We start from the raw sequence: 19,977 nt of genomic DNA on the forward strand, positions 1-19,977 counted from the left end.
GACACTACATGTATTTTGTGCAGCGACACGTATGTAACGCTGTGCACTTTGAAAATTTCATGTAAGTGGTGAATTACCTTCATTACTCTCATTCAACGGCATTCTGTGCTCATTTACTGCAGTCACGGATGCTCAAAAGCCTGTGCTTTGGTTAGTTTCAGTAATTTTCCACAACATACGTGGTTTGTACATTCACTCTGATTGGCAGAATTGAAACTGGACACCGCACAGTTGAAACTGTGCTGGATAAATTATACTTTCCTCTTCATAAACGGACATTTTATGAACTCCTTTTCTCTTATGAAGAAAGGCTTTTTGGTAAAAATGAATGCTTTTACTGTGACAATTGAACAGAACAATCACACCATCAACTCTTTGGTTCAACTATATAAAATTCATGCTCAAAGTATCTTAAACTGAGTTAAAAAAATAACCAAAATCAGTGTTTTTATATGTGAGCAAAAAATACAAACCAGGAAATTTACCTTTAGGTGCATTGAGGTGCATTGTTTCCATGGGACCTATGAAGGCGTAACGCATTCCTAGTCCCTCTGACATCACCAGGTCGATGTCCTTTACCGAGATAACACCATCCTGATGATAAGTTAGAAAAACAACAGTTACATTAATTCTACTGAATTGATTGATAATATTCATTCGTTTTGTACCCTTTGTATTCTGGATATATTTGCTGATGAACTTAAATCCCAGAACAGCAGCTTTGGAGTCAAACTGTTTCTTTGTCTGTATCTGTTTATCTGTAATGAGAGTTCACACATCTAACAGGTCAACTTTGAGCCAAATGTTAAGTATTTTCTGTTACTGAGTTCATCATGGTCATGGGGTTACGTAACAGACTGTGGGACAGTTAAGGATATAAGAAGAACACACACTTTTTCCCTAGCAATTCAACAAAGTCATGACTTTTTAACTCCCTATTATTATGGAAAACCCAAATCCCCATCAGGCCACTCCAGCCATATAACGTTTCCTTAATCAGCCAATCCTGTGTCCTCAGGATTATGCACAGAGGGGAAGCTGGCTGAGAATGGGTCAGGTAACTTTGGTGTACAGATACCTGTTGGCCAACCATGGAGGAAATCAAAGCCCAGATACAGAGACTATGGTGAGCAAGAGGAGAGGCGACAGGGTCGTCTTTGTTTGGGTCCTGCGTCCAACAACGAGCCTGTTATCTGAGCAAAGTGGGATGGTGGGTGGGGTCTTCTCTCCACTGTAATCACTGGGGGCTACGAGCTGCTTTCTCAGCCACTCTGCTTTCCAGCTCTGGCCTCGACTCAAGGACTTCTTTTCTCTTTCTCTCTCTCGTTGTGTGTGTGTGTGCGTTTGCAAAGGTTGAGGGCAGGTCCCTGTTATGTAAGAAAGATCACAAGACCACTCTCAAGGCTTTGATGCTTAATGCTGAACTTTTGTTCTGATTGATTTATTGAGGAAGAATACAGTACATTAAGTAAAACACCTGATGAAATCACTGCTTTGAAACATCATACTGAGCTGTTTTATGTGCGTGTGCATGTAACTTGGTAGAAACAGTGTTTATTATAGTGAATGGCTACAAAAGAAAAACAGTACTATAAGTTGAGGTGATTAGTTGTGTTGCTGATATTTGTGGGAAAATATCGATTACATGTTCGAAAAAGCAAAATTTTTTATTTTATTTTCAATAAAGAGATGATGCTACAGGGTCATACAAATGTTAAATGATCATATATAGTTTCAAAGAGCTATATCTGATCCTTAAATTAATGATAACTTATAAGACGTACTACATATACAATTGGTCTCTAGCCACATACATTAAAATGCAATTAGGCGAAACGTTACGTCCATCTCGGCCACATTATTCAAGATAGTGGTGCACCAAACAGCTTCCCCAAACTGGCATCCAATGTATTTTGTAATGAACTAATCCTAAGTCTATTAGAACACATCAATTGGTTGTCAGTGATTACCTGCTCTGTCCTGCTATGTACATGTACGTGTACTGCAGGAACTTTGAATAATTGTCTCATCAAATACCATTCATGTTTGGTGACTTGTATGTCACATTGTTTAGTTAAGTATAACAGTGCCTTAGGTGAGTGATAAACACTCCCAAACGACTGTAGACGTCACAACTCATTATTTGCGTCGAGCAGTATTGTGGATGGCGTGCCTCTCTGTTGTATGGCGTAAAGGAACATATGATGGCATTACAACGTTTTGGTGCAGCCAGCAGCAATTACAGAGGTGGATTCACTATTTCTGGTAAGCAAAGGTTTCTCATGTAGTAGTGACATTTTAAAGACACTTAAATTGTATTGAAAGTATTATATGTTTTTGCAGTTGAGTTTCAGGCCGTTGAAAAATGTATGGCACCAATATGAAAATCCTAGGTGATGTCTTTCTCAAATGCTCATGTTCAAAAGATTTTCAGAAAACTTGACCTCTGACATCTAGGACACTGATATTCAAACTATCTCGTTCAAGATCTTAACTTAGATTGGATGAGATAGACCACTCCTACTAAGATAAGTTGGGTGTCCATGATGCCACCCATCAGCATGGTGAAGACAAAACTCTGAGCATTTTGATGCAATTTTGCAAACCTAATCTGTGCTGCCATGTTCTTTTTAGAGAGAAGAAGCTAACTCATAGCATCCCTTCCAAAGAAGACATACTTTTTTCAGTCTATTTTAAACTGTACTTTTATGAACTTCAACATTTACCTTGCTAACTGCCTGTAAAATCCCCTGTTTTTTGCAGTTTCTCTAAGAATTGCATTGCATCACACGTCCACTCTTGAGAGTGCTACTATCTTGAATGTTTACCACTTGTGATTTTTTCCACTGTAGAAATGGAAATGGCTTAATAACCCACCCCACTTTTCCAAGATTTCCTAATATTGCTCTTTACTCAGTGATGTCCAGCATAATCTAAGACTTCCACCAAACTCAATCCAAAGTGTCACTTTAGACGCATACTGGAGCAGGACACTGTGGTGAAACTGGTTCATACAGTTTATCTGCATATATATATATATATATATATATAAATTAAAAATGTATGTGATTTAAGTCTGCTGTGAAAAAAATAGCATCTATCTTCTCTATTTTTCTCTTTTACAGCATGCATTTCTATAAATAAGTCTAAAAGTAGAGTGACATGTGAACAGAAACACTGGCTGTTGAGAGGCTCAGTTTCTAGACATTCAAAATTATTCCTCCTCGATATATTTCAGTACATCGGACATTACATTTTGCTTTATTTTTCATCTCTGTTACATAGGCTTTAGTCCCTCTGCGGCTCTGAATTGAATAAATAGAAGAGAATGGATGTTCTTTGTTGTCATTTAGATAGTCAAGAATCATTTTGGATGTGTGACAGCATCCTTTTTCATTACGATGTTACTGTGAACAGGCTGCTTTGTGATAAACTTTGGGTGCTCTTTCGAAAGCAAGAGCAACACCTTTAACAGCAGTGTGGCATTTTTGTCAGCTAAGGTCTAAGGGTGCCCGTGGGGTGGGGAGGTGGGGAATTCGCCTCTCACACGGTGGTGATGTGCGCACAGTAAAGAATGTCATTTAGATACAAGTCTGAGCTGCCACAGTTCTGTGTAAAATTATGAATTTCACATGCTTCGAGTACAGATGTTGCAATACAGCTGGCACAGAAGCGCAAGAGTGGCTTCTGCTGCATTTCGTGGAAGTATGACTTACAGGTTTTTATTCTGAGAACTGGTACGTTATTCTCAGCAGGGAGTGTCGCTGTCTTGGGCTCAAAAATGACTGAACAATCAAGGGTTTTTACCTGCCTGTAGGCCCTCTTGGATCATTGCTGAACCAAAAAGCTACCGTCAAAAAAAACAATCCAAACACTTGAGAGCTCCTTAAAGTCTAAAGCTGCGACAAACAACGAGCTCTGTTGTGAGGCAAATCATGAAGCCTGCTTCTCTTCCTGATATGTAAAACCTCAAAAATGACAAATAAACATAGTCTTTTTCACTGACCAAATATATAGGAGTTGTCATTTTAGATTTATCTGTTTAGTATTAAAATAAACCTGCATTTACAACAACAGCATAAATTGCTGACAAATTCACTGCTAAATCAATGTAATAGCACAAAGTTCAAAACATGGGATCTAAAAATCTGCTCTGTGAGGTTAGATATAGCTGGGATTTTAACATACTGATAATTGTTCTATAAACAAGGCAAATTTACCAAGCGGTCATCTGATTATTTTTTAGATTGTGATGTAAATTATTAATTGATTCCTTCACTTACCTTTAGTGTATGTGCAACAATTACTTGTATAAACATATGAACAAATGTCATATATACGTCTGCTCACTGATACAGTACCTTTAGGTGCTTTTATGTAATTTGTTACTCAAATGGAAAATTACACCAATGCTGTAACGAGCCGTAAAAGAATGCACACACCGTACAGATGGAACAGCTACTCTGAGTATGCAGTGGGCCAGCCTGTTGTTACTGCTTGATCGCATTCCTCTGGTGCACAACACCAAATCATTAGTCTACTCTGGTGATTCTGCTGCTTCGATATTTTTTTATTTTTACTATGGAAACAACAAAGTCGGTTTTGACACCCCTGACCAGCGTCTATGTCCTTGTCTAGTCTCGTCTAACTCTAACCCTCAGAGAGGCTCTCAGTCTCGTTTTTGTTCTCTAAAACCTAAAGAAGAATTACGGATTTGATCAACTGGTGTTAGGTTAAGGCTGTGTGCAGGCAGGAGTGGTGGTAAGGAGGACCCAAAGTGCAGACTCACGGAGGCAAAAAGGTGAACTCAAAGTAACAAATTTCCAAAGTGCAAAATAAACTCAGGCAAGCAGACAGAAACACACAGCATAGTAAACGGTAGATCGCGACAGAGAGCACAGGAAAACACAGGGCTTAAATACACAGAGGGAGCAATCAGGGAATGGGCAACAGGAGGGAAACACAGCTGGGGCAAATCAGGACTAACGAGACAAGGAGAGCAAAACCAGATACACTAACATAAGACCGGGACCTTCAAAATAAAACAGGAAACATAACACAGATTGAACTTACAGACACAGACTCACAGGCACGCACTGTAACAGAGAGAACAGAGACATGGGACCAGGGCAGACAGACACTGACTGGACACGGGATATAGCAACAAAGGATACACAGAGACGCTTGAACTAGACAAGGGGATACAGCTGACAGGGAGACAGAGCAACTAGAGATGACAGAGACAAAACCATAAGACAGAACTCAAAGAAACCAAAGACTAGAAATTAAAATAATATAACAAACTCAAAAACCCTGGGTCAACGACCCAGGCCTCCTAACAGTACCCCCTTAAGGGCTGGCTTCCAGACAGCCCAAACCAGAATCACCAAAACGAAAAACAACCCAACCAGGGCGGGCGGTGGGGAAACAGGACGGAGGGCTCAAACAAACCAAACAAGGAGCCAGAAACAAAAAAAAAAAAAAAAAAAGCAAACAACGGAGCCCAGAAAGCAACATAACAAAACACACAGGCGGCCAGGAAAACAATTCACACAAAGTTCAGGGGCCGGCCGGGCGGGAGGCACCGGCGGCGACGGAGCAGGTCAGGAGGCCGGCCGGCGGGAGGCACCGGCGGCGGCGGAGCAGGTCAGGAGGCCGTCCCACGGCGGCGAGACATCCAGTCATTGGCCTGAAAGCGGCGGACAGGACGTGCAGGGCGAGCAGGCCGGGCAGGGCGTGCAGCGAGCAGGCCGGGCAGGGCGTGCAGGGCGAGCAGGCCGGGCAGGACGTGCAGGACGAGCAGGCCGGGCAGGACGTGCAGGACGAGCAGGCCGGGCAGGACGTGCAGGACGAGCAGGCCGGGCAGGACGGGCAGGACGAGCAGGCCGGGCAGGACGAGCAGGCCGGGCAGGACGAACAGGCCGGACAGGACGTGCAGGACGAACAGGCCGGACAGGAGAAGCCAGAGCTGGACCAGGCGACGGCGAAGCAGAAGCCAGAGCTGGACCAGGCGACGGCGAAGCAGAAGCCAGAGCTGGACCAGGCGAGGACGAAGCCGTAGCTGAAGCCGAAGCCGGACCAGGCGAGGACGAAGCCGTAGCTGAAGCCGAAGCCGGACCAGGTGAGGACGGCGCTGCAGGCGACGGCGTGGGAGCCGCAGGTGTTGGCGCTGCAGGCGACGGCGTGGGAGCCGCAGGTGTTGGCGCTGCAGGCGACGGCGTGGGAGCCGCAGGTGTTGGCGCTGCAGGCGACGGCGTGGGAGCCGCAGGTGTTGGCGCTGCAGGCGACGGCGTGGGAGCCGCAGGTGTTGGCGACGAAGGCTGGACGGGCCCCTCGGACCCTCCAGCGGGAACAGAAGGCTGGACGGGCCCCTCGGACCCTCCAGCAGGAACAGAAGGCTGGACGGGCCCCTCGGACCCTCCAGCGGAGGCAGGTTGCTGTGGCTGGACGGGCCGCTCGGACCCTCCAGCGAAGGCAAACAAAGGCTGGCGCGGTTCTCCAGAACCCCCAGCGGGAACAGAAGGCTGGACGGGCCCCTCGGACCCTCCAGCGGAGATGATCAAAGGCTGGGCAGCTGATGCAAAAAATATACCCCCAGAATAAATAGTCCCATGGCCTGAAGAAACAGAAAAAGTGTCCTTTTCACTCACCACAGCCGGCTGTTTTGACATCCTGAAGTCCGGCTGTGGGGTGACACGCCGGTGGCGCGCCGCCGCTTCCTCCTCGGTGATGGCTCCAAAGGGCCGGGCAACTCCAAGTCCGGCAGGCTGGGCAGCACATCTTTCTCCGAGTTGGGTAGGTGAGCAGTAGCAACAGGGGCATGCAGATGAAGCTCATTAAGGAAAAACTCCTGTATGAGTGGGTGAAGTGAGTCCAAAAGCCAGGGGAGACCAGAAACCAGTCGCTGTAGCCGGTTCGCTACAGCACGCTGAAATTCCTCCCCTGGATGATTCAGCCACAGGTCACATAAATTTTCCACTGAATAAATTATATCCTCCCTGAGCTCATCAGACGGGCGAAAAGCTGCTGGGTCCATGTTCTGGTCGCGATCTTCTGTTAGGTTAAGGCTGTGTGCAGGCAGGAGTGGTGGTAAGGAGGACCCAAAGTGCAGACTCACGGAGGCAAAAAGGTGAACTCAAAAAACAGCTTTAATGCTAAACTCAAAGTAACAAATTTCCAAAGTGCAAAATAAACTCAGGCAAGCAGACAGAAACACACAGCATAGTAAACGGTAGATCGCGACAGAGAGCACAGGAAAACACAGGGCTTAAATACACAGAGGGAGCAATCAGGGAATGGGCAACAGGAGGGAAACACAGCTGGGGCAAATCAGGACTAACGAGACAAGGAGAGCAAAACCAGATACACTAACATAAGACCGGGACCTTCAAAATAAAACAGGAAACATAACACAGATTGAACTTACAGACACAGACTCACAGGTACGCACTGTAACAGAGAGAACAGAGACATGGGACCAGGGCAGACACAGACACTGACTGGACACGGGGATATAGCAACAAAGGATACACAGAGACGCGAACTAGACAAGGGGATACAGCTGACAGGGGAGACAGAGCAACTAGAGACGACAGAGACAAAAACCATAAGACAGAACTCAAAGAAACCAAAGACTAGAAATTAAAAATAATATAACAAACTCAAAAACCCTGGGTCAACGACCCAGGCCTCCTAACAACTGGTCTCTTAATTCAATTGACACTCTCTTCTCGATGAGGAACCTGGGTTCAGGAGAGTCCGAGTGTCCTGGAGGGACGTTTCCTGCCAGATACACGATAGTTGGTGGCAGAAGTGGCGCATTGTGTGCCTGGCGGGACTGTTTATTGAAGACATCGAAGACATCTAATTATTTGGAACCGTGATAACGGGGTTCTTGCTGATCGGAGCTGGCATGGCCCTGGCTTATCGGAAATTAAAGAAAGTGGTTACAGCTGTTCAAGACCCTACAAGGCTAGTTGCTATGATTGAAGCAATGGGGAGGGCTGTGAGTACTCAGACTGTTCCTATGGAAGCAATATGGGAAAGATCTTGGAGAAGCTCATGGCTCTTCAACCGGAAATTGATACACCTCCGGACCAGTCATGGACATTAAGACCTGCTCCCCCCCTCCCAACGGCGCCAGCTGGATGCTTGAAGGCCGATGCTGACAAGAACAACAAAAAATTCTACCCTGACTCTCTCGCCCAGATTCCTTAAGGCCATCTGCGTAGGCTGCGGACTGTTGATATTCGCTTAATTGGGCAAAAGGACACTTTCTGAAGGCTGAACACAGGACACACATCCTCACATGCACTCACACATCTACACTGACACAGATACACACTCACATCCCCCCTCCCCGATTCCAACACCTCCCATGCTTGCCTCCCATCCGATGCAGACGGCGGATCAGCTTTGGATGCGCAGAGTTGCGGCATCCCAGATACAGTTTCTTTTTCCTCCTCGACTGCCCTTTTTGTGTTATACATTTCATTGTTTTCTTTATGCTACCTATTCTGACCTGTCTCCCCAATGTGATGTTTGTGTATTGTATGTATGGTGGGAAAGGTCCAATTTTGCTGCAAGTCAACTGCAAGTGACAAATAAAGGCTTCAATCAATCAACAATTCAGCCTTGCACAGACTATTATGGTACCCATTCAAATAAGTGGTAGTACCTGGGAACAACATAAAAAGAAACCAATTTCGTGCAGACTCAAAAGAAACAAGCAGACACTTTTTCATCTACATTACCAGTAAACTGTGCAATCAACTGATGTTTTTCGAGCGCACAAATGCACAAGACAGATCAGTCCTACTAATTTACTAAAGAAGACATTTCTCCTAATGCATTTATCCTTCATTAATGTCATAGAGACGTCTTTCTCAACTGTACAAATCTGAATCATGTGCAAAGTCACGCAAGTAACTTAAAATAGATTTCTGCTCTTTCTGAGCCAACTTTTTCATAATCCATGCAATCCCCTGCTATTATAAAGCAAAATGTGATTATCCAGTTTCCTTTTACCCATTTCAGCTGTATGGCAACCCATTTTTATTTTAGTTGCAACCAGTTGAGTAACTACTGCCATATCTCCTGGTATTATCTCCTAATGGGTTTGTAGCTTTAAATCTATGCTAATGCTGCCCACTCACCTGTGAGGAACAGGTCTGTGAACAACAGTGCAGAGCGGCGGTTAATTTTCCATCGGTTTCCATTGATGACAGCTTAACATGTCCCAACAGGTATCTTAGGAAGTCGGTTCTAATGTCATTCATGTATCACTTTGAGTGAAAGCCTGAATTGCATTTAGTTGCATTAATGCATCTAACACAAGATGACTGATGTGCATCTTTCTAAGTTCCTCAGCTCAAACACTGTCTGACATCATCTTTTTCTAGCTAATGCTCACCTGCTTCAGCTGCTTTTACTTTACTAGAAAACAGTTTTCATGTAAGACCCACACACTAAGAAACTATCAATCTAACTGGCCTTTAAACCTAAATCATCTACCCTGGGAAATGTAGTTTTATTTTGTCACTTCAGCCATGGGTGGCATGGTGGTGTAGTGGTTAGCAGCCCCCTGTCATCATTGCTGTGGCTGCGTGGGCTTCTGTCAGGTACTCTGATTTCCTCCAACAGTCTAACGACATACATGTTAGGTTGACTGGTGATTCTAACTTGGCCTTGAAAGCGAGGAAGATAAAAGTAGTTGAAGTGCAAAGCATGAAGTGCTTGGAGTAAGACTGGAAAGGCACTATATAAATCTAAGTACAGATTCAGTCCTTTACTAAGGACACCTTTACTACAACAACAGGCACTGACATAAAAAACAAAAGCGAGAATCTTGGAACACAGACAATCGTAGAAGATGTGTGAAAGTTCAGAACTATGTGGAAGCATCTGATGTTGCATTATTTAACAGAGGGGGTCATTTAAGGTGCTTCTGATGTCTGTGGTGGTATATTTGAAGCCAACATCAAACTCTTCATGGGAATTCAGTTTCGGGTAACACAGTATACGTCTCAAGTTAACGTTCCATGAGCCGCGATTGTCACCATTCCCATCGCTCTCATTATCATTCAAGCTTTTTCCTCAGTGAGTGATCACGTAATAGTGCCTGTCATCAGAGGCTAAAGCTCATTTAGTCTGATAGTGCTCCTTTTTAGAGGGAGACTGTGGACATAATAGAAGAGGTGAGCTGACAAGGGCTTCCTCTTTCCTGCCTCTATTACAAAACCATCAGCAGCCACATGAAACCTGACTGAGACTGAGGCGCTCTTGTCCAGAGGTAAAAACATTCGTCATTATGACCTAGAAGTCAACTTTAGCAATGCAGCAGTAAAGCAATGGGGGGTTTTTTTGTTGGAGATTCAGAGTTCGTGTCATATATTTAGGACCATTTTCTTGCATTTGAACACAAAGGTTATGAAAGCATATTCATGACTACCCTTGCTTGAAGTTGGTATTCACCTGGAGGTCACATTGTTTGCCAGGTAACAGCTGCTTTGAAAAACTGGCTCCTCAACACAACTCCCCACCCAGATGCCCAGAAAACAGTCAAACACTAACCTGAACTAGTCTCCATGACTCTGCAATAATGGCAGCTTGAACTCTGTTTAGGGCAAAGCCATCGATCTCTTTTTTCAGAAGGACAGGTGCCTGGCCAACCTGCGTCAGGAGAAATCAGTTAAGTCAAGCCAAGCGCAGCAAAAGATCCTACAAGACACTTATGAATAATACAGCTTCATTCATGAAGCTTAGTAGTTGCAGGAAGCCACTGGTTGTTCATGTTAAGAAAACAAGCTTGTTGAGACTTGCTTGGAATAAAGCACGTAATCATTCACAGTAAACTATTTGTTAAGTTTTGTGGTGTAGCAGCTGTACTCAAGACTGTGACACACTGTCAAATATTGAAAATGGCCAGAACAACATCAAACTAATGTGGAAAGAAAGTTAGGAGCTAGGCTTATCATCAACACTTAATACATAGTATGACAGCAGTATTGGTCTCCTAATCATAGCATGGGGTTTGGCTTCCTCGTGCTCTTAATCCACTGGTCTCTTATTCTGATTACTTTTGAAATCTGTCCAACAAGTTCGGGCATAACAGGGCCCAGGAATGCGTAATCTTTTGCGTAAGATTTCTACCTTGGTCATCAGAGCATGGGTGGTGTCCATAACGGCTGCCGCTGTCTCTGGGTGAGGTACCAGCTCCACCAGTTTTACATAGTAGGGTGGGTTTACCTGGGCAGAGCAAAACAAACACATATTATGTCGTGTTTACTTCACTGATATGTAGGATCTGTTCTTAAGTAACACTTCCTCAGGAAAGCAGTACTAACAAATAAAGCTGGACTATCAATTGCTGATTTTGCCTCATCATCGTCCTCCAACAGTGAAAGTATCATCTTAGTGCATGACAGAGCACTTCCATACGGTGTTAGCATACTACAGTGTACGCTATCCTCATTACAGCTTTAAGACTGACAATTTAAAATGATGATAATGATTAGACGTATTAAGGACAGCAAAATGTTTATTGAGACAGAAATTAAATACGGTGGTAAACTATAGATTATACAGCTCCTGACCTGGCCCGTTTACACCAGTGGTGGTGTTTCCACCAGCTTCCACCACCTGTGAAGCAAATTGACCTTTAATTGACCCTCACTTTTTTCTTAAAGTCAGCATTTACAGAAACAGAAGTCCTTCATCAAACCACCTGTTTGCATCGTTTAAATATCTAGAAACTCTATGTGTTTGGCTGCTTCCATTTACCACCAGCTTGTTTTAAGCAATGATAACAAGTTATTTAAAAAGCAGCCACCTCGCCGCTTTCCAACAGCAACACCTGTAGCACTGAAAGGTTAGTCTAAAGACGGGCATATCATGTTTACTCACTTATAGCAAACTGAACAATCTCTAATTTTTATGTCTGTTTTTAACACTCAATTTACACAAAAATTGTAAATGTATTTGAATGTCATTGAGTGAAATAACAATTTGATCCCCAAGCAAAACATGACTTAGAATTAGCCAGCCCTTCTTAGCGAGTACAGTAGTAAGAGGTTTCGTGTGGTTGGTCACCAGGGTTGCACACATCTCACCACTCGTCTTTACAGAAATGTTATAAATCCTTTACTTTTGTTTGGCTCAAAGCAACCCCAAAACGATCCGCTTTCATATTTTCCAGTCTAGTCAGACAAAAAGAACACTGTTTAGACTGCCCCATGATCATAACAGGCTTTTTATACACTGAAGCCAATCATCTACACCAAATTAACACCAATATTCCCAAAGGGCAGTCCCTCCATTTACAGTGATACAGTTCCACCACTGATGATTTAGAAAAGCTCATGATATACATGCTTGATTTACTGATATCCTCAAAACATCATTGCCACAGCACATGAGCAAGCAGGAGAAACGCAGGGAGAGAAACAGCTAGAAGATAAAAATTATAAACAAGTCCATGTGGCTCATGAGTTCAGGTGAACCATGTTTACCTACATCAGTTAGGTTATGTTTTTGGTAGTGTGTCATACTGTCTGTGCACATGACAGCCTGAAAGGTTTTGAATGTATTCTGAAAACTTTGTAGGGTTTTAGAGTGGGGTTAACAATTCATTGAAATGTGGCTTTCATCCACCAAGCCCTTCAAGGTCAACTCAATGATTTATTGGTCGAAAATTGAAAAAAAGAGTTACAACTACTTACAACTGTGGTGTGCATTGTAACATATAGAAAGTAATGTATACCAATTTATAAAGAATTTAAAAAATTCAAAACATTCTTAGAAAAATTTGGCATATGCTCATATCATAGCATTCAATGTTTTTGTAAACAGATGTCACTAGTATGTTGTTTAATACGGTCAAATCTAAATAGAAACGCTCTGCATGGATAAACTAAATGTAAGTCTAATGTAATCTTTGTGTAATTTTTTATATAAACAAAAGTTCTCAGCTGTTCTGGTCCATTAATGTGTTTGGCTATTCATAGTATACTGCAAGCAAAATTTGTTGTGATGTATTTACTTCAATTGATTGATGGATTGATTGTGGCTGGGATAGCCTGTAAATACAACCAGATCCATTAGTACTTCAATGGAAACTCATAAATCTGCCTCAGTTTGGGAGCACATGAAGGTGTGACTGAAGTCTAGACTTTCAGCTTTAGGTGAAGGGATTTCAAAACTGTGAGGTCGAACTCGTCACTGGTAATTTTCCTGATCCCAAGCCTTTGTTGTGAGAGTATCTTTAAAAAAAAAAAAGTTCTCCAACTTATTTTCTTGGCAATCAGGAAACAACCTAAATAATTTTAACTGACACACAGAAAAAGGATTTACTTTTTTCCCACAAGAAAGTTCTTCTTGTTTTTCTCCCAAACATAGAATCAGAGTTATCCTCGTCACCAATCACAAGTCAGACGTCAGAAGGCTAATAAAAATACTTTAATAACCGTTTAGGAATTACACACATTTTTCAAAATAAAATCCCTCCATTTCCCAGCTCAGAAGTGTTTTTTTCTCTGTCTCAAACTCTCATCATTTTCCTGCTTCTCTTCAGTAATCGAACCTCGTTGGCAAACACCTCCCTCTTTTCTGTCATGACCCTGACCCCTGTGAAGGTAATCTATTTTTCAGACAGTCAACAAACACTTGACCCTGTGTGGTTCATGTAGTTCATGGCTGTCAGCTCACTTGGCTTTCTTCTATAGAGTGTCTTCCTCCCTGAGCCTGATTCTGCATGAGGTTGTTTTCTGTTAAAAGGGTGTTTTTCCTTCCCACTGTCGCCAGCTGCTTGCTCATATAGGGTTGCCTTATTGTTGGGGTTTTCAATGTGTATTGATGTGACTGTTGTTGTGATTTTGTGCCATTTTAAATCTGAATTTATAAAACTGACCTTATATACATATTTGGCATTAATCATTCAAAGTGTTGATTATTGTTGAAAAAGCCTGCACTGTGCTACATCTCCACTTGTAATTAAGTTTGTTGAGTTTCTCTGTTTCATCAGAAATGCAGAGTGATCCCTTGTGAATTGGATTTTGCCAATCTGATATTCAACCGGACTAGATCTCTTTGTTTAGCTTTATTGAAATTTTACTTGTTCCACTGTGAAATAATCGGTAGCTTGCATTCACAGGCCTTCACCATGCGTGCCAGATGATGTGGTATGGTGTAGATAATGATTTGTGCCTTTCCTTCCTCATGCATTTCCCTTTGTTCTTCTACTAGTTAATCTTAGTTTTATTGGTTCAAAGAAACTTTCTTTTTGAATTAGTCTGGCTTTATTAGAGACTATTAGGCAAAGTCTAAAGTGGTCTTCTTGAGCGTAACCAGTGGTTTTTCATTATCTCTTGCTGTAAATCCACTGTATTTACATTCATGAAGGCCCCTCTTGATTTTTATAATGATGCACCTACGTCCTTGAGATTTTTTCTTGCCTTAGCTAGTTGTGTGAAAGTTTTTTTCTCAATCATGGAAAAAATTCTGTCATCATCCCCTTGAGTTTTTTTCCGTGGTCTTTCAGGCCTTTTGTTTTACAGAGCTGGCCAGAGGATTTCTTCTTTTTTTAAAATGTTTAAGATGTTTTTTTTTACCACTCCTAAAGCTTTTTCTTTTTCTCTGAGAAGTGGGATTATTAGCTTAATGACGGCCTCCTTCACTTGCATCGACATGTCTTTGGACTCCTTACTGAGCTCACCAGTGAGCATCAACCACATAATCATTCAACACTTGGACTCAACTCATTCCTTTTATCTCCTTAATTTGTCATAACATAATCATAAAACAAGTCACGTGGCAATGAATGGCCTCATGATTTACAGACTCAATTACTTTTGAGCCTCTAAAAATGGAGGGATTACAAAATAAGTACGTAATTCTTAATGATAAATGCATTTTTTTTTGTCAAAATCAACACCTTAACCACATTTTAAATGTTTCATTTCAAGCTCACTGTAACTGTAACTACAGTTTACACTACAGTACCTTGAAATGCCTGAGCATATGAAGTACTAACCGGATGAGAGACGAGGCAGCGACTCCTATTCTGGACTTTAGAGAAGACTTTGCTGGGCACTAGGCAGGATGTGGAGCTGCTCAGGATGACGTCTTTTCCCACGAAACGCTCCATGTCATGGAAGATGCTCTGCTTTACCTCCAGCTGCTCAAATACACATTCCTGGGAAAAATATATATAAACGCAGGTAAGGTGTGAAAGCCAAATATTATTTTCTATAATGCTATAAGTAAACATTATCTCAAGCCAAAGTCAGGGAAGCATCCCACTGAATATGAAAAATGTAGTCACAGCAACAATCAAACTATTTATTACAGCTATTATTTCCAATAATTTGGATGAACTGCTGCTTTGACTCTGTAATTTCTGATGTCAACCTTTCTTTGACAATAGCAAAGACAAAACCATCATAACAATAAAGAAACATTTAATATTTGTTTCTTAATGTCAAACTTGAATCTACCACTCAGGGAAATGCGTTAAAAGTCATGCAGTTAACATCTTAAACACAAACTAATTGCTTAATGTCACCTCACAGTGATGAAAAGGTGTGACTGCCAAAACCGGTACTCTTCATCTGCAATCTTACTCATCCCAGACGCAAAACTGCAAAAACCGGCTGAACAACCAGTATAGCTTACATATACGCATTATAATGAAAGGCTCTGCCGTTTAACATGCAGTTAGAGGATCTGTGCTAAAACACAAGCAATAACCTAATATACTCTAATTCTAATGAGAATTTTAGGTTTTTTTTTAGTTTGTTTTTTAGTTTAGTTTAATTGTCTAAGACATTTTTCATTACTTGGCATTTTTAAATATTTTGACAAATCTCATCTTCCCCAGAGCAGATGTGAAAGGTAAAGTCCAAAGTGGTCCCAGCGGCAATAGGAGTTGGGAGGTGTAACTGGAAGAGTGGCCCCAGCAGATTCCAAACCTCAGTTTCTTTAAATAGAACGGATGGTCATGACAGGCTCACTGGGATGCTGATTCGCAGGAACTTAACACTGTTTACTTATTCCATCTAAGCTAAACTGATGTAAACAGAAATGTGTTGTCTTTTGTTTTGTTTTCAACTGTCACCAGGAGGCCCCATAACTTCCTTGTCTTTTTACACACTGCCAGCAGTTGGACTGGATTGTTTGAGTATTGCTGCCAACGTAACATGAGATCACAAACTCAGTCTCACAAAACAAGTGCAGTTATAAGATGTGTACTTGATCATTTTTTTGTTTGTCAGCTCTCTTCTGGATAGAACCAAGCCTTCCCTGGTTTGGACCCAGAAACTGCCAAACCAGTCCATGCCCTTTAGGCTCTTGGTCTTTCTGGCTTTGAATGGCATAAAGGATGGGGAAGATTGGAAGATATATGATTTTAAAAGCTCATGTGTGGAAATGTTAAGTTATACCAATAAGAAACACCAATAAGTGAATACTTGGCATTTCCTGATGTGGAAAAGACCTCCAGCATGACCCCTGACAGAGACACAAATCCTTGTGGCGTTGTGTCAGGAATAGCATCTGGTGTAAAAAATCTGCTAAATCAAACATGAAGAACTACCTCCTCTGACAAAACCTTTGGGAATAAGGGAGCAGCCAAAAGTAGCTCTTTCTAGTCATGTGTAAGTTGGACTATTCCCATTATCATTTGTCTCCAGTTTTGCATCTTTCTCAAAGCTCAAGTTTTCTTCAGTTTTGGCCAAACTTCATTGTAAACAAGCCACACTAACCTATTTCTGTGCATGAAAGGGACATATAAAGAAATCTGGACAGCTTAAGTGCTTAAGCGCCCTTCACGTCTGCTCCCACAAGCCTTACACTAATCGTCAGAAAACAGTTAGGCAAGTTACTGATTGGTAGCCAAGTGACTAATAAAGCCTCCTGTAAATATTCTCATCTTCTCCCAGATCAATAGTAGAGTGAAACTTACAGATGGTCAGATGATGTCATGCTATCAGCAAGTATGTACCTAACGGTGCTCTCAGGAAACTCTCTGCATATTTCTATGCAGCATTTCCCTGTTCCTGAGTCCACAATTATTCCTTGTTGGAAGGAACTCAGTGCACAGTATTGATTTTATTTGACTCTACCTGCCTCTGTGCACTCTGATCACATCTACTGTGAAGAAGAGCTCCATTGTCTACTTTAGCAGTTTCTGGCTGGCGAGCATTTTTCTGGCATAAAAGGTTGACTTCATACTGTATTTTAAGTGACTGTGACTGTGTTTAGATAAGGACACTGTTCAATGTTGATTTTGTGTTTGTGCTCTTTTATAATTTGACATAGATGAGTGATTTTTAATGAAACATCTTTCATTAGTACGACAACACTTCTTATAACAAACTCCATCTGACTTTTTTGTCAAAGGAAAGCTCCACTTTACAATTTATAATAGCAATAACAGCAAGAATCTAGAAGCATTTTGCATTGTAAGGTAGATGTCTCAGATTTTAACAAGGAAACCCAACAATTCCTTTCAAGCACATTTTTACAGTGGGAAGATAAAACAAAACAAAAGTCTCTTTTTGACAGCAAGCCTCCAGGCTCAGGGAGCATAGCCATCAGACTCGACTGGCTGAGGTGAGCATGGTGACGCAACGAAGACAAACAATGCAAGAGGAAAGAGGAAAACTCAGCAGATTATGAAACATATGAGTTCTGAAATATTCAAGGTTTTTAGAAAGCATTTTACCTTGGCCAAATGAATAAATTCTTATGGTGACATTGAGAAAGCTGCTCTGATTCAAGGTAAACAAGTAACTAAATCTGTAATGAAAAATAGATTAATTCTGGGCTATTTTTAAATGAGTAATCAGTATTACTCAGTTCATATCCCTTTATTACGATTATATTAAGCCATTATATTTCTATGACTTTGCCTTTGCTGACAGACAGAAAGTGTGAGTTAGCAGAGCAGAGAAATGACACACAGCAAAGAACCAGCCAGCTTGGTGTCAAACCATGAATTTGTAGCTAAAAGCATGAAAGAGTGTGTGATATGTCCCCTAACCACTTAGCCATCAGGTTAAACGAGTTGCTTAACAAACGTTAAAACATTCCTTGGTACTGAACCGCAAATAAAGAGAGAAACTAGTGTGAAATCTCAGTTGCCAATAATAAAATAATAACAACAAATGCTAAAACCCAAGAGGAAAAATAAGTACACATTTTTTGACAAGTTCGTTTTATTCATCTCTCAGTATTCATCACTGAGACTGATTCATCAGTCTCACTTTCAAAATCTACCATCATCCCAGCCCACCTTTATTAGTGGAGAGTTGACTGAATACAAGTATATTGGAGTTATGTTTGCTGGCAGACTGAAATGCAACTCTTGGACTGACTGCTTGTGTAGTTAGAGTTAGCACAGAACATACTTTCTGAGGACATTTTATCCTTTAAGGTGGATTCTAAAATGCTTCTGAGGTGCAGAAAAACAAGCAATTAGAAGGACAGTAACAATTTCTAGTAAGATGTTGGGAACTGCATTACCAAGCTTAGCGAGCATTTAAAGGGACTATTTATGGAGCAAGGCAAATACTGTGAGTGATATGAGGATTTGACTCCTCCACTGAACTACTAAAATCTGCATGGTGCTAATGTTTCCCCATAAAACAGCTCCAACCTGTCTTTTATTCCTCAATCCATCAAACTTCTGAACACAAGCAACACACAGGTTGCCTAACTGTTCTGGCCACAGTCATCCTTAAGATCCAAGAAGAAGAGTAAAGGTGTCCATATACAGTGTGTGCTTTGTGTCTTATGTTGATGCAGTTATTTTTATGTGGTGTATACAAATCTCAGGTGACTCTGAAATCACAATTCAATCACATTTCCCCATAAGGACAAGTAAATGTATGAGTTTTTTGGTCCAGTAATGTACTTACCACTGATATACTATGAAGCTATACTAGTAAATTAAGAGAAACAAAAAAGTTTTTTTGTTTCTCTGGCTGGCCTCCAGCACACCTTGGAACGGTTCACAGCCGAGTGTGAAGTGGTGGGAATGAGAATCAGCACCTCCAAATCTGAGGCCATGGTCGTCAGCCAGAAAAGGGTGGAGTGCCCACTCCGGGTCCGGGACAAGTTCCTGCCCCAAGTGGAGGAGTTTAAGTATCTCGGGGTCTTGTTCACGAGTGACGGGAGAAGGGAGCGGGAGATCGACGGACGAATTGGTGCTGCGGCTGCAGTGATGCGGACGCTGTATCGGTCCATCGTGCTGAAGAGAGAGCTGAGTGTAAAAGTGAAGCTCTCAATTTACCGGTCGATCTACGTCCCTACCCTCACCTATGGTCACGAGCTGTGGGTAGTGACCGAAAGAACAAGATCGCGGATAAAAGCGGCGGAAATGGGCTTCCTTCAAAGGGTGGCTGGACTCTCCCTTAGAGATAGGGTGAGAAGTTCAGCCATCCGGGAGGGGCTCAGAGTAGAGCCGCTGCTCCTCCACATCGAAAGGAGCCAGATGCCAGTGGTTCGGGCATCTGACAAGGATGCCTCCTGTGCGCCTCCTGGGTGAGGTGTTCCGGGCATGTCCCACCATGAGGAGGCCCCGGGGCAGACCCAGGACACACTGGAGAGATTATATCTCTTGGCTGGTCTGGGAACGCCTGGGTGTTCCCCCGGACAAGCTGGAGGAGGTGGCTGGGGAGAGGGAGGTCTGGGCTTCTCTGTTTGGGCTGCTGCCCCTGCGACCCGGCCCCGGATAAGCGGAAGAAGATGGATGGATGGATGGAAAAAAGTTTGTAATTTACGTGTTAAGCAACTGAAGGAACTGAAATGTTATTATGCAAAACATCTCCATATTACTATATGATATCACAACCCAATGTACAACAGGGATATTAGTCTAAGTTCAAAATGTGACGTGAGAATGTCACGGAATATGTCAAATAAAATTATGCTGCACTTCCTTGGGGGGTAAATGTGTAATAACAAAGCCAGAACGTATTG

At 42.2% G+C, this 19,977-nt stretch overlaps 1 protein-coding gene across 1 annotated transcript in view; it reads right to left on the reverse strand.

The window, feature by feature from the left end:
• cryl1 (crystallin, lambda 1) overlaps positions 1-19,977 on the reverse strand; it is a 28,576-nt gene that overhangs the window by 5,635 nt on the left and 2,964 nt on the right. The window contains exons 4-7 of the mRNA XM_039599853.1: positions 15,029-15,190; positions 11,152-11,247; positions 10,573-10,671; positions 486-594 (exon numbers count right to left, since the gene is read on the reverse strand). Coding sequence (XP_039455787.1) covers positions 486-594; positions 10,573-10,671; positions 11,152-11,247; positions 15,029-15,190 — 466 coding nt within the window. The remainder of the gene's footprint in view (positions 1-485; positions 595-10,572; positions 10,672-11,151; positions 11,248-15,028; positions 15,191-19,977) is intronic.

The sequence above is a fragment of the Oreochromis aureus genome, linkage group 16 (assembly GCF_013358895.1).
Source record: "Oreochromis aureus strain Israel breed Guangdong linkage group 16, ZZ_aureus, whole genome shotgun sequence".
Classification (NCBI taxonomy): Eukaryota; Metazoa; Chordata; class Actinopteri; order Cichliformes; family Cichlidae; genus Oreochromis; species Oreochromis aureus.